This window comes from Phragmites australis, chromosome 24 (genome assembly GCF_958298935.1).
Source record: "Phragmites australis chromosome 24, lpPhrAust1.1, whole genome shotgun sequence".
NCBI classification, from domain to species: domain Eukaryota; kingdom Viridiplantae; phylum Streptophyta; class Magnoliopsida; order Poales; family Poaceae; genus Phragmites; species Phragmites australis.
In genome coordinates, this window is record NC_084944.1 from 558,777 (window position 1) to 582,802 (window position 24,026).

General features: G+C 43.9%; 4 protein-coding genes across 9 annotated transcripts; 2 read left to right on the plus strand and 2 right to left on the minus strand.

Moving 5' to 3' along the window:
* The first annotated feature begins 265 nt into the window (after nt 1–265).
* LOC133907815 (RPM1 interacting protein 13-like) lies at nt 266–2,503 on the plus strand. Its single transcript, XM_062349909.1, has 3 exons — nt 266–639; nt 755–841; nt 2,175–2,503. Exons 1-3 carry the CDS (start codon nt 316–318, stop codon nt 2,304–2,306), a joined length of 543 nt encoding a protein of 180 aa, XP_062205893.1. The 5' UTR covers nt 266–315; the 3' UTR covers nt 2,307–2,503.
* A 2,699-nt stretch (nt 2,504–5,202) lies between these two features.
* Nucleotides 5,203–7,460, minus strand: LOC133907944 (uncharacterized protein At2g38710-like). The gene is made up of 5 exons (XM_062350077.1): nt 7,207–7,460; nt 6,439–6,558; nt 6,154–6,268; nt 5,940–6,033; nt 5,203–5,676 (listed from the first exon to the last, which is right to left on the minus strand). Exons 1-5 carry the CDS (start codon nt 7,308–7,310, stop codon nt 5,456–5,458), a joined length of 654 nt encoding a protein of 217 aa, XP_062206061.1. The 5' UTR covers nt 7,311–7,460; the 3' UTR covers nt 5,203–5,455.
* A 902-nt stretch (nt 7,461–8,362) lies between these two features.
* LOC133906908 (uncharacterized) lies at nt 8,363–11,466 on the minus strand. Of its 3 annotated transcripts, XM_062348868.1 has the most exons (5): nt 11,205–11,466; nt 10,093–10,407; nt 9,887–9,960; nt 9,405–9,613; nt 8,363–8,999 (listed from the first exon to the last, which is right to left on the minus strand). In XM_062348868.1, exons 2-5 carry the CDS (start codon nt 10,121–10,123, stop codon nt 8,690–8,692), a joined length of 624 nt encoding a protein of 207 aa, XP_062204852.1. In that variant the 5' UTR covers nt 10,124–10,407; nt 11,205–11,466; the 3' UTR covers nt 8,363–8,689. The 3 variants fall into 3 exon arrangements, 1 of the variants encoding a protein (XP_062204852.1); XR_009907871.1 differs by having other exon boundaries at nt 9,324–9,613; nt 9,887–10,407; XR_009907870.1 differs by having other exon boundaries at nt 9,143–9,613; nt 9,887–10,407.
* A 2,372-nt stretch (nt 11,467–13,838) lies between these two features.
* Nucleotides 13,839–20,604, plus strand: LOC133906950 (uncharacterized). 4 transcript variants are annotated; one of them, XM_062348917.1, is made up of 5 exons: nt 13,839–14,625; nt 15,132–15,500; nt 15,571–17,779; nt 17,861–19,987; nt 20,083–20,604. In XM_062348917.1, the coding sequence occupies exons 1-4, from the start codon at nt 14,374–14,376 to the stop codon at nt 19,936–19,938; spliced, it is 4,908 nt and encodes a 1,635-aa protein (XP_062204901.1). In that variant the 5' UTR covers nt 13,839–14,373; the 3' UTR covers nt 19,939–19,987; nt 20,083–20,604. The 4 variants fall into 4 exon arrangements, with proteins under 4 accessions (XP_062204901.1, XP_062204900.1, XP_062204902.1 ...); XM_062348916.1 differs by having other exon boundaries at nt 15,571–19,987; XM_062348918.1 differs by lacking the exon at nt 15,132–15,500 and having other exon boundaries at nt 15,571–19,987.
* Nucleotides 20,605–24,026: the final 3,422 nt, after the last annotated feature.

Below are 24,026 nucleotides of genomic sequence, written 5' to 3' on the forward strand. Positions count from 1 at the left end.
CCTGACCATTTATTTTTCTTCTTGAGAGAGAGAGAGAAGAGGCAGGTGGGCCTGCAGGCCCATTCCGTCCTGACCCACAGCAACGGCGGCAAGGCCCTCTAGGCCCATATGATCGCAACGACATGGGCCCTATATGTCAAAAAACCACCGGTCCCGAAAGCGCGGGGTGGGCGATTTCGGCCGAAACTGAGGGCGGGAGCTCGGAATTGGGACAGGTTTACGGTTCGCAATTCTTTGGACATCTTAACGCGTGGTATTCGGCTGACCCAATACCAATTCCTCAATTCTCTGTCTAATTCATACAATCCCCTCCTCATGGCCAAGGTCAAGCGGTCGGCGCCCACGCCCGCCGCCAAGGTCAAGAGGCCGGCGCCCACGCCCGCGGGGAATGTGATCGAAATCCCGTCGTCCCCCGACCCCTCCGTTGGCGGCAGCGCCAATGGGAGCACCTCGAAGAAGAAGGCGTGGAAAAGGTCCGCGCCGCTCGACTTCGACGACGAGGTCAAGATGTGGACCCCGCGGGAGAAGCGGCGCCTCGACGCGGATTGTCAAATCCTCGCCACCGACCCGCTCGCCGCCACTGAGGTGGCCTCCGCCGCCGCAAATGACGACGTCGCGGTCGTCGCCGAGCGGGGCAAGGTACGCACGCGACGAGAGCACGGGCTGGTTTTTGTGTGTGTGTGTGTGTGGCGGCGCGGTTGCAGAGGCGAGTTGTCGGATCTGAAATGTGCGATCTTTTGGTGTGGTATTGCAGGTGGCGTGCAGAGATTACCCCCATCCTAGGTCCGCTTGCGCCAAGCACCCATTTAACACTACGCCTCATGAGCGCCACTGCGGCAAGGTACTGTCGCGCCAAGCCTAACACTCCTCCTTGTTCGTGCGAACCTACATACATCATCATGCCAATCGTACCTAGCATTGCATTATGCTAACAGAATAGGCTTACTTCGTGCATTGTTCATTTAAGTTTTGTGGGGGGGGGGGGGGTAAAAATGAAGTCGTTTTTTCTTCTTCAAAATATCATATCATGAACGCATATGGTGACTGGTAAGTTAGTTGCTCAAGTTGCATATTTGGTGATCTTCATGTAATCACAGTAGGCTGCCAGAATTGGCTATTCAAGCGGCATGGTTAAATGGACTCAATTAGCAACACTGCTACGCTTCGGACAAGGACAAAAGGTGGAAGGCTATGAGATCGTCATGAAAAAAATCAACGCAAATAAGGCCTAGTTAAGGCCAATACCGACTCATGGTTTGGAAATTGGCCGTTTTGCAGTTACTAGTCGGGTTGTTCTGATGGGAATGTTATTTTGCAGTGACTTGTACAGGGTTAGTACTGGAGACAGATCTTGTCCCGATGCTTGGTGCATCTGTGTACCACTTATCACAAGATATATAAGTATCTAAGAAGTAGCATCAATCTTGTGTTCCATTTAATTTCTCCATCTATGCATCTCTTTGTTTCTGAATTGTCCCCTCCAAATTGCTTACTGTCAATTCATTTACTTTAATCCCTTGAGATCTGCAAAATCGTTCCTATTTTTAAATGCCCATAATCCATTTATTATTTGCATTTATGATCTCGGTGCCCTTTTTCCCACATGAAGCTTTTCATTTCCGGTATGCCATTTTAAATTCTGCGACCTCTTTCATTGGAGAAAATAAATCACGGTCTGCCTCATGAGTCATGAGCACCACTGTTAGCTGGTACTGTCATGACAAGCCTAGCATTCAGTGCTTGTGAAAATTTACAGGATTGAATCATTGCAAACATTACATTATGTTTACATTGTGCACTTCTTCATTGAAGTTCAAGGAAAAATATTGAAACGTGCACATATTTGCTGATTGGCATGCTGGCTGCAAGAATGTGTTTGAGTGGAATGGTTGCCTTAGCTCAGTACGGTGTTGTTTGCTTTGCTAAGCCATTTGGATGACAATAGATATGAATCGCTGTCTTGTTTAAATTGATGTGCTATTATGACAAGTATACGTACCATCATGCCACTTAAAAGATGTAGGTCAAAATGCTAGCTTTTTAAGTCTCAAAGTGCTAATAGAGTAATAGTCAAGTTGTTGCTTGCTGCTATTGGACACTGCACAATGTTAGAATTGCATTATTGCTATCAGTTATCAGATTGTCACTAAAAATCTTTTCACATTGTGCTGCAGTGTTTCTGCTATGTGTGCGATATCGCTGCCCCATGTGTGTCTTGGAAGGGCGTTGGAGGGCACTGTCATGCTTCCGACAAGGACAAAAGGTGGAAGACTATGAGATTGTCGAGGCAGAAGCAACGGAAGTAGGGCCTAGTTAAGGCCACTCATGACTCTAGGTCTGGCAATCGGCCACTTTGCATTCGCTCATCGCGTTGTTCTGATGGGACGATTATCTTGCAGTAACTTGTACATGGCTAGTAGTATTGGCGATAGATCTTGTTCCAATGCTTGGTGTATCTGTACGCCACTTTTCGCAAACTGAAAGTATATAGTATATCTATCTCGCATTCCATCTAATTTCATCGCCCAAAAGCTTTTGCGAACCGAATCAAAAGCTTTTGCGATGTCTAATTTTAAGAGCAAAGCGGGTGTGCCATTACGATGGAAACGACGGGTTGTGTTTCTAACTGCCATAAAGTTCTCATAGATGTTGTGGCGCTTTATAAAAGCACTTTGGTATCAGGAGACAAGGGAGTCCACGTGGGGGGCTAGCCGCAACGCAAGAGTTTTGGATATTATTTTCGCTATGGAGTGAATGAGGCTAACCAGTCGATAGTTGGAGATTTTTTCAATCCTCCTTTAGTAGCAGAACAATATTAGCTGAGTTAAGGAGATTGAACCCTGAGGCCTGTAGATGATAGAAAGCATGTGCTGTAGCAACCAAGTCTTCTTTAATGATTTCCCAGTAATTTTTGAAGAAGATTCCGATGAAACTGTTGGGTCCTGGTGCCTTATCAGAAGGCATGGCAAGGATAGCCTGATGGATTTCCTCCCACTAGATGCTGCAAGTCAGCAAAGGTCTGGTTAAACCGCTCCCAAATGAGGTCAAAGGATCGAGGTGTAGGTCGATTTTTAGCATCGCAGCAAAGTGGTCTTGCACAACAACGACCTTATTATCATGGTTGGTGACCAACCCCTGGGACGAAGTCTTTGGATGTGCTTTTTCCGTCTCCTCACATTGACTTTGATGTGGAAGAATTTTGTATTTGCACCCCCCTCCCCTCCTTAAGGTAGGATATTCTAGAGGCTTGCTGCTTCCTGGCATGCTCGATAGCTGCCAAACCCAAGATGTACCATTTAAGCCTAGAGCGCAAATGGAGTTCCTGGAAAGATAGCTCTCTTGATTCTTGCGCTTTGCCCAAGTGAGAGATGACATCCAATCATCTACAGCCATGTGGAGGGCGAGCTTAGCATCCGAGATTAGGCATTTACTCCATGCTTTAAGTTCCTTTGTTGTCACACGAAGCTTGTGGTAGAAAATGTGGAAGGGGTCAAGATGAGTAGTTGGCCGATTCCATGTTTGTAGTAACAATGTCAAGAAAGCCAGGTAGGTGGGTCCAGAAGTTTTCAAATTTGAAAGACTCTGGACCCCTGGGACCCTCAGCACTTGAAAGTAGCAGCGGGCAGTGATCTGAGTGGAACTGGACAGAGCAAGGAGGGAGTGCTTGCCAAAGGCAGCGTCCCATTCTACATTGCAGAAAACTCTATCAAGCCGAACCAAAGTCAGGATTTGACGCTAATTGCTCCAAGTGAATTTGCAATTATGGAGGTTTATTTCATGCATCTCACATGTATGGCCTACCGAAATTGCGCCATTCACCTATAGTTCAAGTTTGCATTGCTTTTATCACTCGATTTGTAAATGAGGTTGAAATCCCCGAGAACTAGCCATTTAGAGTCTGAAGCAGGCTTACAAGCCCTGAGCTCATTTAGGAAGTTCTCTTTCAGATTATCACGGACAGGCCCATAGACGGCAGTTAGGCGGAAGGAGGTGGGGCACTCTTTAAGATTTACGTCCGCTGAGATGTGGAAGTTATCCGTTGTGATGTTTTCAAGGTTTAGAGCGTTGTCATTCCAAAGAAGGAGGCCCCTGCTTCACCCCATGCCACTGCATCTAATGACGCCCACTAGCGGCCTTGGGACGCCTCTTTCGCGTTCCACTATCGCCACTCCTCAACAACCCATCGCCTACTACCATTGCGCAACGGCCTGCGAAGAAGAAGAAACAACACAAAGTCTACAACACCGACGAGGTACAACAAACGCACGCCTCTCAAATAGGGCCCAATGCCCTGCATCCAACGGGCTCAACGAAATCTTTGCCGTAAACTAGGGCTTCTTCAGGATGATCTACAACCTTTGGATGCTGCTTAGCAGGAATACATAGCGATGTTCCAAAGGCCTCTGCCTGACCACGTCATTGCAGCCCTAGCAGCCATCTTTGGCATCGATAATGAAATGGTTGAGAAGATGGATGACGCACTGATAGAGGAGACAGACGAGGGCGTGCCAAGCCTGGGCGAGGCCTCAACGCAGGGAGAAGCCTAACTGTCTCGGCTTCTCAGGCCCAGCATGCTTCTTTTTTTTTTTGTCTCCATGATGTCCTGCTATATCTTTTGCTATGATGTCGGAACCATGTCGCCTGCCGGTGGCCAACAACTTAGGCCACCGATGCACCTGCACTCTTCAACACGCTCAAACCTATGTTTAAATGGCCCACAATTTCGGCCACTTTTATGCACAAATATGTCTATAGGTTGCCTACATGCTCCTTGCTCTCTAGCTTTTTGCCTCCTCAACTGCCCAACTCCCAAGTTTGGATATTCTAACCTGGAACGTCCAGGGGCTCAATCTTCCTGCAAGGAGAAATGCCGTTCGTGAAATCCTCCCTACAAGGCCTTGCCACTTGGCTTGTCTTTAGGAAACAAAATTGTGTAAAGTTGATCATAAAATCGCTTCTCACCCGGGGGGAGGGGGGGTGGTACGTTGTCAAACCAATATACATGAGTACATGACCAGACTGTAAGTTGCTACTTTTTAGATAAAGGATAAGGATCTGGCCGCTGCATCGTGACATGCACAAAGCCTTGTTCATTATTACAGTCTCAGATCATACCTGGAAATTTGTAAGTAACCTGTATCAGATAAAAAGTAAGAATGGAAACAAAGCAGAATCACTGGAATTACTACAGATGCATAGGAATGACTTGAATCGATCAATTTCACCAGATAACTTCCACATGAAGCACTTAAGTTTTCAAGATACATAAGCAATCATTCATCCCAGGAAGACATTGTTTTGGGGACCTGTTTGTATGGTGCCCCCTTTTCCTTGGAATGAAATGATGCTAGATCAACGAGCTGTGAAGGGCGAGAACTTTTCAAACAAATTCCCAGCCCCAATCGCTCCCAGATAAATTATAAATAGTTCTTTTAGCTTTTGCAGTACAGATAAATCAATGGCCTGGCTTGAAGCCATTAACTACAGGCACCCTGTTAATTGCCGGGGCTGTGCCTCTATTCTTCTTGACGTATGCAACATATTCACCGTAGTGCATGGTGTACAGGGTGCTCTGGTAGCGGGTGACACGGATTTTCTTCCTCAAGGACTCAGTGATGGTACCATTGTAACCCGCCTTCCTCATGAGTGAGTCAATAGTCTCTATGTGTGTCCATCCTGCCAGAAATCAAACCTTAAGTTACATAAAGTTCAATGCATATGGGAATGTACTGATGAAATGCCTTTTTTATCTGATCTTCATTGCTCATTAGATTGTATTTCAGCCATATGGATTTCAAAGATCGTGAAATATCATATGTTTTTAACAAATTTGTACGGGTTTCAGCTTCTGGTTGTCCCTTGTAATGGTTTTAGAAACTACAGAATTCTACTTTACATGAAAAAAGACATGAATTAAAAGATGAAAATAAAGCATTAACCTTCATGGCCAGCAACCTCAGGTAAATAGGTTGCACTGTGTCTCATGTTATAGTCTGGATCCGTAAATTCAATAATTAAACCATGCGTTCCAACCTGCATTCACATAAAAGAAATTGATTCTGATGTAAAAGTTACTTAAACAATAAATACCAATGATGAGAGAAGAATATCTGAACATGCTGAAAGGACAAACTGAGAGTAGTGTGTAGTTACCTCCCAATCGAGATAGTTCTGTGCAGTTTCGTAATCAGTCAGTATAGATACCGTACACTCTAAGGATGGCAGTTCCTTCGACTGAATCGGGGGGAAACGTCGGTCCCTCAGGGCACTGCAATGGGATGCTAAGCTTAATATATATTTAACATGATTCAATACAAGCTGCTTAGTTGCCTTTGTACTTATTGATTTATTATAGCTTAAGTCCTTCAATTTTCGAGTAGTGAGCAGGCATTTCAGAAAGAAAATAAGACAACATTTCAATGTTCAAACAATAGTTACCTAGTTAGCGCGTAGTCCTTAAAGCCACTGGCAATCTGACGGGGCTCCAAAGTTCCAATGCATCCCCGGAGGCGGGGCTCTGAACCATTGGTAGCCTTCTTCCAGGTCACAAACAATGGGCTGCAGTTACAAGATTTGAACCAAAGTTGAGCCATTGTTTGCAAGAACAACAATACCTATCTGAAAAAACAATATAATATCTAGAAAATCTTAATATGTGGTGGTACATGATTACAACGGATCACGAATCAACATCTTCTGAATGCTAGACAAGAAATTGAGAAACATCAGACGGCCTCAATCAACAGAGCCATCTAATTTCTCCTAAGCGCCAATAAAAGATGGATGCATTATGATTAAACTGACACTCCTATTGGGATTATAAACGCCCTCCCCAAGATAGTCGCTGCAACTGCAGTGAGATTGCTTGTCCTCCCCTGCACTCGGACAGAAAATCGCAAGAACAAAAGGCGAAGCATTTAACCATGTAAACGTGGCTTCCCTTGTGCCATTCAACGAAAACTGATAGTACTCGCACTCGATAGGATCAGACAGCACAATCGCAGGAACCTAACAAGACGCTGAATCCAACCGAATAGCAAATCGAATCCAACGAAACACAAGTATATCCGCTGCGAAGGCGAAAGCCTCCGCGTTTGCCCAAATCCACCACGAATTGACCCAAAACCACATCAGGATCGTCGTAAAATACCCTCCTTTTGGCATCCGACTGGACGGAGAGGGCGATCGCGGAGGGAGGTAGCTTACTGGTTGCCGTCCTCGAAGGCGGGCGGCGGCGGCGGGTCGCCGGTGTAGTGGGCGACGAGGGTGTCGAAGCAGTAGACCGCCATTTCCTCCGTGGCCACCACCATCTTGCCAGTCGGGCGCGGCTCGTCTCCGGCGGGGGCGGCGGACAGCCGCCGCCTCGGGAGTCGGGCGGTGGGGTGGGTGGAGGTTGGAGGAAGGAGGAAGCGAGCGATGCGTCTGCTGCTTCCCTTCTCCCTCTCACGGGCCTCGGCGTAGGGTGTTTTTTTTTTCTTCTTTTCAATGGACAGTTTTGGCCCTGGGAGTTGTCGGCATTTACGTCTTTTTGTTTATCTCCAGAGTCCCTGTGACATTTCTGTAAAATCAACGTTAAATATTTGCATTCTTTTTTTGTGAAAGAAATATTTGCATTCTAAAGGTGTTCCTATCCAACTCGTTCTCAACAGCGTGAGAAGATCAATGTACTATTGCTAAATAGGACAGTAATTGTGTTCTCGAGTAGTACGTTTATGACTCTTGTGGCTAGCTTCCTGTCTTGTCTTTAAACATCCTAAAATAAAATGCATCTGTTTGATAGAGCCCAACTCTAAGATTCCTATTAGATTTAGAGTTTGTAAACTAAAATACAGTGGCTTAAGCATTTATTTTTAACTTAAAATGTAAATAAGATGTTTTATTTAAACATTCTAAGTCTACACATAGCTCTAGTTCTAGCTATAGATATATAACTTTAAGAATTTATAGATCTGAAGGTCTGTGAAATAAAAACTTAGCTGCCTCTTTTCACTGCTTCAACTTTAGGTGATATCAGCTTAACGACAGCCTAAGAATAGGATACATATATACACACACAATATTGTTGGTATAAATGCCTATTCACTTCACAAGACTGCTCTAATTACATGCCAACGTTTGCTCGTCTTGATTCACAGTATTGTTTGGAAGGAAATGAACAGAATATGATTAGAAACGTTAGCTATGTTTCACCCAACCGCATCATGTCGGATCTTTCACGTGCTATAGCAACCCTATCTTTCGCGTGCGATAGCCATGCTTGACCCAACCGGATCGGATCTCATCCAACAAAGCCGGATTGCGCTGCAATTTCACAAAGGTATAGCATCCATCCAATTTGTACATTGCAACCAAAAATCTCAACTACTACATCAGTGCATTTTCCATTTTATCACATTTCTCTGCAATGAAATCTATGTAACTCCAATTTTGAGCAATGAAGTTTGTAACCAACACCAAACGAACTGAAAGGCTTTATCCAGTTCGGCTGCCCTGAACAATGTACTAGACCTAAGAAAGAAAGTGATCCTATGTACAAATACATGTCTAGGACTTGGACTAAACCAGAAAACAATCAGATGTTGGAAGCATGATCTGTTCAAACATCTGAACAAAACTCCAAGCTATCAAGGTGAAGCGCAAACGATTCAGCCAATCTGCCTTGCTGCCCGACGACAACAGCAGCTACCCGCTACGCCGACAGGCCGATGCCCTTCAGGTCCGATGCGCCCCGTAGAATACCATACAGAATCCCGGAAGAGTATGCATCACCGGCGCCACAGGTGTCCACGGGTATGCACGGCGGCGGAGGGATGTACATTGCTTCACCTTTCACCCCAATGTAGGAGCCATGCACACCGTCTGTCACAGATACTAGGGTAACAGAATGGCTTAAGTATCTAGCGGCTGGCATGGGGCTATTTGTTGAGGGTAGCTCGCAGAATGTCCTTGCTTCATTGGCATTGGCAAACAGTATGTCTGCATAGTTTCCTACGATATCCCTGAAAATGTTTTTGTTCACGGTCATTAGTGTTAGAAGATGAGGTAGTAGTATAGAAGCATCATACAGAGAATAATGTGCAGTGAATCCAAAACAATGAATAATCATTTTGGAACCAAAAACACTGTAGTTAATGGTACTAACCTGTGAACAAGTATGCTAGCATAGTGCCATAAGATTCTATGCTACTTTCAGAGATACTAGCAGATATAGAAAAGATGCCCTTTGTGTATCCCATTAAGGTGGCTTTAGATGCTTAACACTCTTCTTTTTAGAAAGGATATGCATTACCAATGGAGGCAAGTAAAAGATGGCTTATGGGGACCTGGGAATGTGTGCAACTGGGTCCAGATGGTTGCAGGCTGTGACACTAAAAGGAAATTCTTTGCGAGGAGACTATTCTCACCAAAAATCATTGTAGCAACACTTGATGCAAGATACATCTGATGCTGTAACAGCAATGAGTGCACCATTCTTGTGAGCATCTTCACACGCTTGCTTGATAGCTTCAATCGTGTGAGGCAGCTCGAATAGATAACCTTCCACAATTAGGACATTTGATTTGGACACTAAATTGGCCAAGTCTGAATCATAACTCAGAGTTGAAGATGTACCCTGCAAAAACAAAAGATGCATGGCACTGTTAGAGCAAATATTAGTAGCAGCAACATTTCTAGTCATTTAGATATACTCTTCAGCAGTCATACAGTGAACTGCACTATTTCCAGACACAAGTTGCTACCCTGAGGTATCAAAAGAGTGTAAGGAGTATTCAAGAAGTAAAGGCTATGGAGCATTTAGCATAAGCAGTAAGCGTAAACTGGCGTAATAGCTAACAAGTTGGGAAAGAAAAAAAAAGAAAGAGGAGTTGTCAGTACAGGAACTGACCTGATATGCAAGCATAGTTCGCTGTGCATCCGGCGTTGTTAGAACGATGACAGTTCCAATAGTTCCATCTTTGACTGGCTTAGACAAGAAATGTACATTAGCAATTAAACCAAAAGAATAATATCAGCTAATGCTCTAAAGGCCTAGGGCAGAAGTAGGACATCAAGATCGGGTGCAACAGAAACAGTACGGCCTGTAGAAACTACCTAGTGGGTCGCTGCCCACACTGCCAGCCATTGAGCCATCACAATTTTGAGCTCAGGGTAGCTATCAGACCGACTACTGCCAAGTCTTGTCAGTGCCACAAGTGAGTTGGACAGGGAGCCTCCGGCTGCAGCCTTGTAGCTGCACCCATCCATGGCGCGCAAGACCTGTCCTCTCTCCTCGTGGTTCAAGACCTTTCTCGTGAAGAATTTTTACAGTACACTTAAATAAGTGTATATCGTTTATTTTCTTCTCGTGCCCTTATCTATGCCCAATCTCTCGAGAAACTCGTCTTCCACCATCCCTGAGAAGTCAACCTGTTCGCACACCAAAACCAGTCACAAATCAGCATTGATTTCAACAACATATGCGCACAGACTGTTTTTTTCCCCCTTTGAGTAAACACAGACTGAAGTTCGAAGTACAGTTAGCAGTGGTATCTTGCATATTTGGCAGCTAAAACACAAATGAAGAACCACTGATGTTTTGATGTTACACATGAGTCCCTACTAATCACCAAACAAGTCAGAATATGCATATACAGACTGAAGGGAAGGAAATTCTGTGAGACCCAGTCTCACAGAAAGACCCTCATCTCTGCGTGACATGTATCCTGTACTTCTCTCATATATATTCAATCAGACCGTTGGATCCAGAACGAACGGTGTAGATCAGGGTCTCACGGAGACCTTTCTGCAGAGGGTCTCATATAAATTTTTTTCCAGACTGAAGTTTGAACTACAGTGGTATCTTTGCATATTTGGCAGATTAAACTCAATGAAGAACAACCAATGTTTTATTGCCACTGAATAGAAATCAATGATCATGAAGCATGCACCGGTTAAACACTTGGATCGCGATTCGCAAGCACCAGCGACAGCCACAAGCCCACAACAGTTTATTCAGCCACAAGCCCACAACAGTTTAATATCCTAGATTTCTAATGCGTAAGCGTTCATCAGTTTCTTTGGGTGCGGCCACTTGCTTCTTGCAAATTGATATTGCCAATGAAGAAAGGAACGACCTTCGACTCCCGTTTATTTTTAACCGTGCCAACTACAACAAGCAGTTACGGGACGCACAGAAAGAAGAAGGAACGAGAGGATGCGCGCACCATGGCCTGGCCGAGGCCGAGCACGGAGCACGTCCTCTTCCTCCTCATGGTCGTCGCTCTCGCTGGCGCCGGCGTCCGAGAAACCCCCGCCGAGGAGAGCTCGCGCCATCGCCATCGCCCTGCCCTCCCAGCGCAGCGCGATCCGATGGTACCTACTGGCTCCTGGGCGCGCGGCGAGGGCGAGAGAGGAAGGAGGAAGTGGGGGTGGGGAAGAGAAGCGGTGGATGAGGCGCGAGGGGGAGGAGGTGTTGGTGGCGGAGGTGAGCGCATTGGGGGATGGAGGAGATGGAGCGATATAAGACTATCTCCAACCATATTTCATTCATTTCGTTTTCTTTCTGATTCTCTTCTCCGTTCTCATTCACTTTATTTTCTTTCATCTTCAACAGCTTCCTTTCGAGGAGAATCGCGAAGGGAACGAAGAGAGAATCTCGTCCTGAAGGGAATAACTCTGAGAATTCCGTTGTGAAGTGAACCGTGAAGGAAAATCGTTGGAAACGCTGAAGGGAACGGAAATCCCTTCACGACGGGAATCTGCCCGTGAAAAGACTCCTTTGGGCTTGGTCTAAGGCCCGCCTTATTCTGCCTCGGGAGTAGACTAAAGGTCCTATTTGATGTGTTTTTGCATAATCTGTTTTTTTTAATTTAAAAAACATATTCTACTTTTTAAATTATAGTTTATTTTTAAAATTCACTTACTAATAATTTATTATAAAATCCTAATGTTTGAAATAACTTTATAAAATTCTCAGAATCCACCAGCAAAATCTATGTTAAACAAGACCAAAGTACTTTGGAATGGAAGGATTTCTCGTTGGGTTTTCCTCTCCGTCTCTGGACCAGAATTTATGGGCTTTTCCTTTCAAATAAAAAGAATTTATGGGCTTTTGTTGGGCCGACCTCCGTTTTCATATATGACTGTTTTTTCTTTTTTCCCGGTGTGAATCGCTAGATGGGCATGTAATGGCTCGCAACCGTCTTCCGTCTCTCTGTTTCTTTTTCTTTCATACGCAGATTTTATTAGCCCCCATCGACCTCATCAGTATATATTCATTCGTAGCTGAATTTTAACTTTAATAGAGATATTATAATGTCATATTACATAACTAATCTCTATTATATAATATACGAGTTGTTTTTTACACCACCTTTTCACCTATTCCCCTCTCATGTAAACAAAACATTTAAAATTTAAATAATTTACTTATTTTTATCATTGACTCTATTTTTCTAGCCTTCTTATTTCTTATAGCCTATGGATATAAGATCTGTTTTTACTAATAAAAATAAATATATAAAATGGGAGAAAAATTAGTAGATAATATTATCTAATTACCTGAAATCAAACTACGGTATCACTCTCGACGTATTCGTTCGATGACGCTCTCATGAGTCATGACGCATCTATATCTCCATAACTTAAGTTTATAATTGATGTTACCATGCTCAATATTTATATTTTCGTTGCAACGCATATGCAATTATCTCTACTATATAAAACACGGGTTAATTTTCGTGTCACCTCCTTCCACTATTCCCCTTGTATATAATAAAATCCTGTAAATTTCAAATAATTTGTCTGCTTTTGCCATCAATCCTATTTTCTCTTGCCTCCCCGTCTCTTATCGGCTACATATATAGATATGTTTTACTGATAAAAATAAATAAACAAATTAAATAAGAAATTAGTATATAATCTCTTTCTAAATTTTTAAATCATATCTGAAATAAAACTACAACATGTTGTCGATATATTTGTTTGACGATGTTTCTATATCGTATTCATATCTTGGTACTCAAGTTTATATTTTTTTAATAAATAAACTAAGATTTATGATTGATATTACCGTATTAATTATTTATGTGTTTGTTGTTACAAAGCACGCACATTGATACTAATTCGTATGTTTATTGCTACGATGCGATGTGCAGCACACATGCTGACTGAGGTTGCCCTGCGGTCGCTAGCTTTTTTTTTAATATTACATTTTTTACGGATGTTATATGAATAATACTGAAAATAAGTAAATTGTAAAAATAATACATATTCGTCTAACAGTTTAGTGAAAATATGTTTTCGCCTCTACTGTACGGCAAACAAATCATTTTAGATGAAAATATATTTTCGTTAAATCGTATGGCGAAAATAGATGACGTGGCACCAGCGGTAGGTTAGGGGTGTCCGGTTGCAACATTAAAAAAAAATTCTCTAAATTATTTGATGAACATTAATTATCGTCAAACCGTAGGACGAAAAGATATAAAAAAAATCGTAAAATCACTTATCTGATAATAGGACGTAGCATAGTATTGTTATGAGTGGCTACAATAGTAATTATAAAATATAAGTAGTATAGAATCTGATACATAATTTATATAAGCTGATGTGTTGATGAATATTATAAATTATCTGACAAAAATTATCTCGAAACTACTGTGAGGCACAACAAATCTTCCAAATAAATTTTCGCCAAACCGTGAAGACGAATAAGTATTAATTTTGAAATTTACTTATTTTTTATTATTTCCGCAATATTGAAAAAATAATATAAAAAAATGCCTGCGGTCGCGGCGGGAGTGGATTGTGAATTGCCAAATTTGCCCATCTGCCTGCTGTCCTCTCAAGGACGAGAGTGACGACCGCATCGTCTCGTCCCTTCTCTCGACCCGACCTCACCTCGCTCGCGCGCCGTCTCTGCTGTGCTCTGCTCTGCCGCGATCTCTCTCTCTCTCTCTCTCCCATCCCATCCCTCTCTCTCTCTCCCCAAATCGCCAAAATTTTCTCTCTCCTTCTTCACCCCACCCCACCTCGGATCGAGACCAAACCAAACCCCTCGCCAAGCCCACTCCGCTGGCCCCGACCCCTAAATCCCCAATCAATTCCGCCCCCCGCCCGCCCGCCCGCCGCCCGAGTCTGTCCGTTCCACCGGATTCGATTGGAGCTCCCACCTGTTGTCTCGTGTGAGGCGTTTCTTCTGAATCAGCTGATTCGGTGCGAATTCGGGCGTTCCGGATGCGCGCAGAGCACAGGCCCGCGGATCTAGGGTTTCGGAGGAGCTAGGGTTGCTGCTGCCTGCCGCGGCGATCTGGTGATGGTGGTGCTGCGCGGCGCCGGAGCTCGGCGAGGAGGAGGGATCGGCGGCGGGGAGGAAGATGCAGCGAGGCGGCTATGCATGGGTGGCGCGAAGGCGGCGGCGGTGAGGGGTGCGGTAGGAGGCGGCGTCTCGTTCTGCACATGTGGCCAGCAGCTCGCGTAGAGGCAGAAGCTCCACCACCACTGGCACAAGGACCAGCCACTGTTCCTTCACGTTCGTCTGTTTCCTCTTCACCTCGGACAACCGCTTGCCCCCAAGCGGCACCTGCGTGGAAGCAGGAGCGCGTCGATTCTCCCCGCCCTCTGTCACCTGACTCCTTTACAAAGGTGCGTCTTTGATGGGAATCGCTTTAGAATTTGCTTGCTATCCTTGACGGGAATCGCTTTAGAATTTGCTTGGTCCTTGACGATATTTAGTCAAACTGAGCATGCTGTTATCATCAAATCATTACCTTTTTTTTTTGTTTCTGCTTGGACAATTCCTGCTATATGAAGTAACTAGACTAGATTGTTCTGCCCAGCTGGGAATTAGGGACGGCAGGCTGAGGCATATCTGGAGGTTTTGTGTTGAGTAACTCCTTGGGTTGGTCGCTCTAGTGCCACTTGCTAACATACTAATATGGTCACATGCGGCAAATGGTGCAAGCCATACCTTGCTTGTGCTGGTCTTTATCGCAATTAAACAGTTTACTAGTGTCTGTTTGCTTGCTAATGTAATGCACACAGGGAGGTTGCAATTATGAAACTTCTATTCCAAAGTAATAAGACAATGAAATAATGTGAATAATGAATTGCTCCTTTAACAAATAACAAGTCACTAGTTAATTTTTCAGGACGGGCGTGAGGTCCGAGTTGGCGATTGCGCTATTTTTCGGGCTGTTGATGTTCCTCCATTCATTGGATTGATACGCTGGGTTGAGAAAAAAGAAGAAGGCTATCCCAAATTACGCGTTAGTTGGCTTTATAGACCTGCCGACGTGAAGCTTAACAAGGACATACAAGTTAACACTGCACCCAACGAGATCTTCTACTCTTTTCACCAGGACGAGACATCTGCTGTTTCCCTGCTGCATCCTTGTAAAGTCGCCTTCTTACGTAAAGGTGTTGAGCTGCCAGCTGGAATTTCTTCATTTGTATGTTGGCGCATATATGATATTGACAACAAGTGTTTATGGTGGCTTACTGACCAGGACTATATTAATGTAAGCTTGTTATTTCTTTGCTCCTTTTGTCTATTATAACTGCTGTTTCATGTGTGACATTTATGACCAGGAACGTCAGGAAGAAGTAAACAGGCTTCTATACGGAACAAAGCTAGAAATGCATGCTGCAGTGCAGTCAGATGGGCGCTCACCAAAGCGGTTAAATGGTCCATCAGCTTCCCAGCAACTGAAGACTGCTCCAGATGGTACACAAAATTGTGGTTTATCTAAAGGAAAGAAGAGAGATAGAGGTGAGCAAGGAATTGATCCAGCTAATCGGGATCGAGATCGCCTACTTAAGGTAGACGATAGTGAGCCTGGAAACTTTAAGTTGGACAATATGAAGTCTGAAATAGCAATGATAACAGAAAAAGGTGGACTTCCAAACACAGAAGCAGTTGAAAGGCTAGTACATCTTATGCAACTTGATCGAACTGAGCAAAAGATAGACCTTGCTGGTCGGGTTATACTTGCTGATGTTATTGCTGCTACTGAAAGTCTTGATTGCCTTGGCAGATTTGTGCAATCAAGGGGGCTTCCAGTGTTGGATAGTTGGCTTCAAGAGGCTCACAAAGGGAAGTCTGGCGATGGGAGTAGTCCTAAAGAAGCTGATAAGCCTATCGAGGAACTTCTCTTGGCCCTGCTTCGTGCACTAGCTAAATTGCCTATTAATCTCAGTGCATTGCAAAGTTGTAGTATTGGGAAATCTGTCAATCATCTGCGTGGCCATAAAAATTTGGAGATTCAGAAGAAGGCTAAGTGTCTTGTTGAGAACTGGAAGAAGCGTGTTGATGCTGAAATGAAGTCAAATGATGCAAAACTTTTAGTATCAGGTCAATCTGTTTCCTGGCCAGGAAAAGCGGGGTTCCAAGAAATTTCTAATGCAGGAAACAAACGAGGCGGCTCAAGTGAGCACAGTCCAAAAAATGCAGTGCCCAATGTTTCTTCACCAAAAGTTTTGACTGATAAACCTGGGGGCACTGATGCTGTTGTGAAGTTGAATCCTGTGGTATCTGTCTCTTCAAAATCACAGCATGTGGAACCGGCAAATGTTGCCGCCAACTTGAAGGACCAACCCAGCAAATCAACTGGTGGGACTGGCGGTTCTGATCTGCCTACTGTGAAAGAGGAGAAAAGCAGCAGTTCAAGCCAATCACTGAACAACAGCCAGTCATGCTCTAGTGATCATGCAAAAACAATTGGATCTTCCTGGAAGGAGGATGCAAGAAGTTCAACTGCTGCTTCTGGTGGTGCTAGTAAAACTTCTGGAAGTTCTTCACAGGGCCATAAAAGGGCAAACAATGGGCTTGTTTCTGGGCACCTGAAGGAAGCTTCCACAGGAAGATCTGTCTCACTTGATCGCTCTTTGTTGCTGGATAAATCATCTCAATCCGGAATGGCCTCTGAGAAAGGAGCTGACGCACACTGTGATAACGGAAATAGTCATAGATTGATTGTTCGGTTTCCAAATCCTGGTTGTAGTCCTGCTAGAAGTGCAAGTGGAGGCTCTTTTGAGGACCTATCTGCTACTGGGGATAGAGCTTCATCTCCTGTGGTTGCAGATAAACACGAGCAGACTGATCGCAGAGTGAAAATGAAGACTGAAAGTTCTCAGCCTCATTTAGCTTCTGGTGCTAATGTCGAGTCCTGGCATAGCAATGACATTAAAGGAGCTGCAGGTTCCGAGGAAGGTGATAAATCACCATGTGCTATATTGGATGATGATAACAGCAGGACACCTGAAGATGCTGGTAAGGATGCATGCGCATCGCAAGTTGCATGTTCATCCTATATGAACGAAAAAGGCGTCTGCTCAAGTGAAACCAGGGTGGGAAGCTCATTTAGCCCAATGAATGCTCTGATTGAAATCAAATACTCTGAAGCTAGTCATTCCTTGCAAGCTGGAGATGATACAGCAATGAATCTTCTTGCTAGTGTGGCAGGAGAAATATCTAAATCTGAATTGGTTTCCCCATCTTCTTCACCCAAAAATACATTTGCCAATAAAGAGGTCTGTGAACGTGACATTGGGAAGTTTATATTAAAATGTAATGTGGGCCCATCACAGGATCCAGGGCCAACGGATGTTAAGAAAGTCATTGAGGAGAAGGAAGTGAAAAATGATGCTTGTTTGGTTGCAAAGGAGGAACAACACCAGACTGTGCCATCTCCTGAACCAGCAGATTCAAAAGCTGTTGGATCTTCAGCCAAGATTGAATTCCATGAAGAAGAGCGCACAACCAAATGTTCCTCTCTACCTGCTTCAGTTGATTCACAAGGTGATCGTGATCAGAACTCCAATTCATGCCAGTCAGCTAATACTAAAGTTGTCATGACGTCTAATATGGATTCATGTGCAGGTGAAGGTCGGAGTACATGTACTGTCCGTGGGAAAGCTGAAGATGGTTGTACAGACAAGACTGGTGCCGCCAAATCTACATTGGGCGGCCAGCGTAGTTTGGTTGTTTCAAATAGAAATTCAAGATTGATCCTTGCTGGGGAATTCTCATTATGTGCTGCTGATAAACAAGTCCAGGGTTCGTTAAACTCAACCAATCAGAAGCAGCTTGTGGGTGTATCGGACCACCCAGGAGCCATTGATAGATTTGACAGTGTGACTGGTAAATTAGATTTGAAGGTCTTAGAGGTGAAGAAAGTTGATGCTTTGGGGTATGGTAGCACAGTGCAGAAAGAGGATGAAAAGAGGGAACGCTCTTCTTCCTCTTTGGCTGATGTTAACAAACTAGTTGTATCAGCAGCGTCCCCACTTGGTGTGGCAAATGTGATTAAGGAAATTAAAGAATCAAAAGACAGTTCGGGTGAATCAAGTAATCATGTTAAATCTGAAGGTATCATTTCTCGGCAAAGTGAGCATAGCGCAAAGCACAGTTCAAAGAAATCCAGCGACAGTGCGAGTGGAAAAGAGACCGGAAAAGAGGACCATGTCTCATCAGATGAGGCTTCTTCTCTAGCTACTAAGGCCAAGTCAAGTGGGGATGATGGGCATCCCCACTTCGACTTCGACTTGAATGAAGCTGGGGATGATGGGCATCAGTCTGAGCCAACTACCTTAACTGTTATATGTTCCTCTGCAATCCATTTACCTAGTCTTTCGCCATTCACTTCGCCTATTACAAGTGGCCTGCTGCCAGCTCCAATAACAGTAGCTGCTCCAGCTAAAGGACCCTTTGTTCCTCCTGAAAACCTCCTAAGAGCAAAGCCTGAGACCAAGTGGAAAGGTTCAGCAGCTACAAGTGCATTTCGTCCTGCTGAACCGAGGAAGATTTTGGAGATGCCCCTCACCACACGTGACATTCCAGTATCTGATGCTGCGGGGAAGCAGTCTCGCCCCGCGTTTGACATTGATTTAAATGTAGCAGATGACCATGCTCTCGAGGAAGATGTTTCACAGAGTTCTGCTCAGACAACTTGTTCTGAATCTGGAAATACAAGAAGTCGTGATGGCTCTTTACGAAGTACTGGCATTGAGTTTGATTTGAACAGAGCCGATGAAGTTGCAGAGAATGGCCAATTTACTCCGCATACTTCCCACAGAGTTGAAGTCCCGCTGTTACCGGCAAGACCATTACCTGGAGTTTTCTCTAATACTGGTATGAATAGCTCGAGGGACTTTGATCTCAATAACGGACCAAGCCTTGATGAAGCTGGCACAGAACCTGCACCAAGGAACCTACCAGCTAAAAATACAGGCAGTATACAATTCCTACCTCAAGTTCCTGGCGTTAGGATGAATAATGCTGCAATGAGTAATATATCACCATGGTTTGCCTGTGCCAACCCTTGTGCTCCTGTAGCTATACAATCATTTTTGCCTGCTAGAGAACAGCCTTACCCAATTGAGGCAGCCACCCAAAGGATTATTGCATCTACAGCTGATGGTGGCCAATTTGGAGGTGGTTCCTGCAGGACCCCAGTTATTTCAGCATCACCAACGATGGTGTTTCACCCACCTGCATATCAATATGCAGGATTCCCTTTTACTCCCAGCGATCACCTTCAAATGCCGGGATTTTCAATTGGATCGACGTCATTTGCCAATTCTGCACCGGCAGGAGTTCCGTATTTTCCTACCATTTCTCCATCGCTTGTTGGGCCAACAGGTGCATTACCTGCCCAGCATTCAAGGCAGTATGCAATAAATCTTCCAGAAGGTAGCAGCAGCAGTGGACGTGACAGTAATCGTAAATGGAAAAGTCAGGGCCTTGATCTTAATTCTGGCCCTGGAAGTATAGATGTAGAAGGAAAGGATGAACGGGTACCTTTACCAGTTAAACAAAATTTGATCACACCCCCACATGCCTTTGTGGAGGAGCAAGGAAGGATTTACCAAATGCCAGGCGTAGGAACAAAGAGAAAGGAACCCGATGGCAGTTGGGACACAGAAAGATCTACATACAAGCAATCATCATGGCAGTGAGACCACTTAAGGATATCACTTCGCACTGACTTATGTGTCCAGTGAGCATGTATGTATTTTGATTCCGACTTTAAAGACCTGTTTGATTTCATACTTGCAGTTCCTTATGTTGTGAAATTTAAGGAATTTTGCTTTTATTTACAGAGGTAACTGCATGTAGAACCTGGGCGGTGTATTCTTCCCTTGCTGGACATGGATTCAACCCAATGATGATGATGCAGGATTGTGAGAGGAAACAAAACTTTGATGTAATTGTTGTAAATGTTCATCATATTTCATGCTTTCATTGAAACAATTTTCCTCAACTTGAGCAGTTGCTTTGCTAGATTTTCTTAGCTGTTAGGCTCTCTTCTAATTTCCTCAACTTGAGGGTATGGCTTTAGGGACGGAATCGTTGTGATCCTGATCCTCTTCATACATCTGGAGCCACTGTAATTAGTCCGCTCTGTTTTATTTTTTAAAAATGTTGAGCACATCCTGCAGCTTTCCATAAGATTTAGATGTGACCTTGTGTTTTGTGGGGGAAGCGTTTCATCAGCTGACCATGTAAACACTATGGACCAAAAGTAGCACATAGCTGCATCGTCAAGTATCTTTCGTTGCCGTGCAGCTGTACAAGGATTTAAGCAGATCAGCAAGTTATATTTCACTGCAGTTTCTTTGTCATCAAGTCTATCAGCATCTGGTTCCCATCCTCATCCAGTCATGCTGGTGCTTTTTTGGCGTGTATTTGTTGGTGATGTCCTTTGCTGCTAGAAAGGTGCATGGCATCATGGTGTTTACTGCTGTTTGTTGGTGTTTCCATCTGTTTTGTGATTCTTTTGGAACTGTAATATATAATCTTGTGGTCAGTAGGTTCAGATGGACTGCACTTGGCATCTTGCACAGTGTGAAGGAAACTTAGCTCTGTGAGTGGGATGATCCTGGTGAATTACTAACGATGACTGGAGTGCTAGATTGTCTGCGTTATTATATCTACTACATGCGTTTGGATTCATTTTTCCTGTACCTCGCGTTCTTTCCTACCATTGTCAGCACCGGTGCTACCTCAGGCGTCCCTCCGGCATCTGCTGATTTTTATTGGGCTTTCCTTGCCCTCTCGAGTTTTCATTGGTGGGCTGCTGCTGGTAAGAGATTTATGGTCTCAAGCTTGATGGATGGGCCCTACGCCTGTTTTAAGCGCTAGTGATAACTTTTGTGAGATATATGTACATTTATCTCTACTATATATAAAGCAAAAGTTGGTCATTTGTCATCCTCACCCCTTTCCTATTCCCCACCAGTATAATAAAAAACCAAGCGAAAACTGAGAAAACCCAGTCCCAATCACCGCTCCCCCTCTAGCCTTCCAGCTTCTCTCCTCCCGAGATCGTTGCGCAACGCCCCACCCCTTCTTGCCTGACTACCTGCCCGCACAAATCTTCGCGCAGCGCCCCCCTCCAGATCGCCAACAATCCGACTTGTCTCCTCCCCAGTTCATCGCGCAACACCCTCTCCCGCCCTCTGGCTTCTCTGCGCTCCCACTTTGCTGCGCCATGTCCTCTCGATATGCCCACCCTGCACAGCGCCCCCTCTATCGTCGGTTGCCCCGGCCCCCGGATTCTCTAGCTCGAGCGTCGTCGGTTGCCCCGCCCCCCGGATTCTCTAACTTGAGCGCCGTCGGTTGCCCCGCCCCCCGGATTCTCCAGCTTGCCCGCCCTCCAGCTTCTCCGCCTCCTCCCTTATAAGTTTGTTGTTGTCGGACTCGGAGGAGCACTACACGGCCATCTTCCTTCAGATCTGGAGGTGCCGATGGTGGCGACTTTCTTCTGGCGACCACTACGAACAAGGAGGTGGTGTCCGCGAGGATCAGTGGCGGTCGGATCTGGCTCAAGTTGCCGGCCTCTCCCTCACATTTGCGTAGCCATCCCTCACGACACTGACGACGACATCGTCATGCTCGTCCACATGCGCAAACACATGTTGTAGGTGCTCAAGCTCGACAAGTGCTCCAGCAAAAAAGTGCTCTGGCTTCTCCACAAACGCCCTTCACCTCATCGCCTGCTCTTGCAGGTTGTAACCGTTCTACTCTTAGTTGCGTTGCTCTATTGTGTTCTTTTTTGACCTGCTTGTCCATTATTATACGTTGAGAAAGTAAGTTGGATAGTTGCGTAAATGAACACTTTGATGATGATGCATGTACACGATGGTAACGGACATGTCATTTTACTCATAAAAAACCAAATGATGAATGATGATGAGATTACTGTAGTTTTTTTTTTGACAGAACACATAGATGCTGGTGCTTACGAGGAGCTTAATGAAATGCCCATGACACTAAACAGCCGTGCATGAGTTGTTTAACTGCCAAGTTATTGATCTTGTTAACTGTTCTCTAATTTCTCTATTTTTTTGTCCATGCCACTAAGTAGACAATATCAATATGTTTATTTGCATCATATATACACATCTAAGCTATATGATTCGGCATTGTGCACATCGTGGCATTCACTAGATTAGTTCATGATCAAGCAATTTTTTTTTTAATGTTCAGTTAGGGTCAGAATAGAGATTTAAAATCATATACCTTATGTTTGTAAAGGGGTCCTCTTTTTCTTTTAATCCTTCTCTTTACATGAGCACATCTTTTTTTAAGATGGCTGCACTTTGTGTTCAAGTGGATATCATGCAACCTTTGTGTTTGAAAAAAGAACAGGGCAACTCGAGTAAGGCTGCTTTGTTAAGGAAAAAGTCTGCCTTTGAACCCCAATTCTATCTTGATTAAATTTTTTGTCCCTCATGTTCAAATATGGAAAAAGGCCTGAGGCGAATGGGGGCGTGAAGAAGAAGCCGAAGGAGGAGTCACTGTATTGGGAAAAGTTCATGAAGGAGAACAATAACATTATTGGAGGTACAGATCACGTTGTTCATTTGTAATTATTCAAAACTACTTGCTTCTTGTCCCTTGATTTTATTGGTGAAGTATTGCTTTGAAAAAAAATATTATTATATGAGCTGAGTAACTTGGGTAGAAACATGCATTAATATATTTGGTGTATGAAATCATCGTACCATATATGTTACTTGATTGTGGTGTTCTTTGTTTTAACCTGAACTTGTTAGATTGATGTACAACCAATACAAATTAGAGTTGAGTACTACACTTCTCTAGAAACCTGAACACTAAAACATTGTTATATTGACCAAGTTTCAGGTGAACAGCCCATTTCACGGTGCTCAAAATATTCAAGTCAGCGAAGAGGCTCTAAATTTTGTTTATCAGACTGTTGTACGCTTGGTTACTTCTAATTTTTCTATAATATATGAAATCTACTTAAATTTATACTATTGATATATTTCTTTGCATATTTGACCATCAGAGAACACCTACTTTTGTATTCATTTTTCAAGTTTCATTCGCCTTGATGCTTCGATCTCTCATGTAACTATGGCCATATATTTTACTAATGATGTATTCTTGCTATTTTTGGTTATTCAATTATAGGTTGAAGAATGAAAATGATATTGAACTATCGTGTTCAGTTTAGTTCTGTTATACATTATTTGTGTTGATTAAAGGATGGGCAAACTAGTTATGAATAAAAATTGTGCCTCCTAGTGATTAGGTACACATATAGATTACAAACTGACCAAGTCATATACATTGCCATCTCTTCTCTCTCTTTTTTAATGACAATTTCATAGCCGTCATATTTATTTATTGCTACTGAAATACTTTTGAACTTCACATGCTTAAATGTAAGTATGAACCTTCCCATATCATGGAAAATATTGCCCCTTTAGGACAGAAGATATTATTCTCAACAATTGAACATGCGAAACCAGAGAGATTTGTAGAAATACACTCCAGTTGATTGCGCTTCGATGAAACGCCATCTTAGCCCATATGTCATTGACACAGGTAGCCCTATATGTCAGTGAGAGAGGGGTGGCATTTCATCTAATCACCAATCAACTGGAGTGCATTTTGGTAATTTTCCTTGTGTGTGTGTGTGTGTGTGTGTGTGTGTGTTTGCTTTGCTTGCAGGTGGAGAGGAGGAACACGCAGGTGGGGGAGGGACACTATTGTTGATGGAGCAGGTGAGCCA

Bases quoted from the DNA above. Each gene is read 5' to 3' on its own strand.
- LOC133907944 (XM_062350077.1), bottom strand. From the start codon at position 7,310: ATGGTGGTGGCCACGGAGGAAATGGCGGTCTACTGCTTCGACACCCTC. The intron at 6,559-7,206 runs GTAAGCTACCTC...TTGTAACTGCAG, and splicing joins GCCTTCGAGGACGGCAACCA to CCCATTGTTTGTGACCTGGA. The intron at 5,677-5,939 runs GTTAATGCTTTA...GATTTCTGGCAG, and splicing joins TGAGGTTGCTGGCCATGAAG to GATGGACACACATAGAGACT.
- LOC133907815 (XM_062349909.1), top strand. From the start codon at position 316: ATGGCCAAGGTCAAGCGGTCGGCGCCCACGCCCGCCGCCAAGGTCAAG. The intron at 640-754 runs GTACGCACGCGA...GTGGTATTGCAG, and splicing joins TCGTCGCCGAGCGGGGCAAG to GTGGCGTGCAGAGATTACCC. The intron at 842-2,174 runs GTACTGTCGCGC...ATTGTGCTGCAG, and splicing joins ATGAGCGCCACTGCGGCAAG to TGTTTCTGCTATGTGTGCGA.
- LOC133906908 (XM_062348868.1), bottom strand. From the start codon at position 10,123: ATGGCTGGCAGTGTGGGCAGCGACCCACTAG. The intron at 9,961-10,092 runs GTAGTTTCTACA...TGTCTAAGCCAG, and splicing joins TGTGGGCAGCGACCCACTAG to TCAAAGATGGAACTATTGGA. The intron at 9,000-9,404 runs GTGAGAATAGTC...AAACATTTTCAG, and splicing joins TGTTGCTACAATGATTTTTG to GGATATCGTAGGAAACTATG.
- LOC133906950 (XM_062348916.1), top strand. From the start codon at position 14,374: ATGCATGGGTGGCGCGAAGGCGGCGGCGGTGAGGGGTGCGGTAGGAGG. The intron at 14,626-15,131 runs GTGCGTCTTTGA...TTAATTTTTCAG, and splicing joins CACCTGACTCCTTTACAAAG to GACGGGCGTGAGGTCCGAGT. The intron at 15,501-15,570 runs GTAAGCTTGTTA...ATTTATGACCAG, and splicing joins CTGACCAGGACTATATTAAT to GAACGTCAGGAAGAAGTAAA.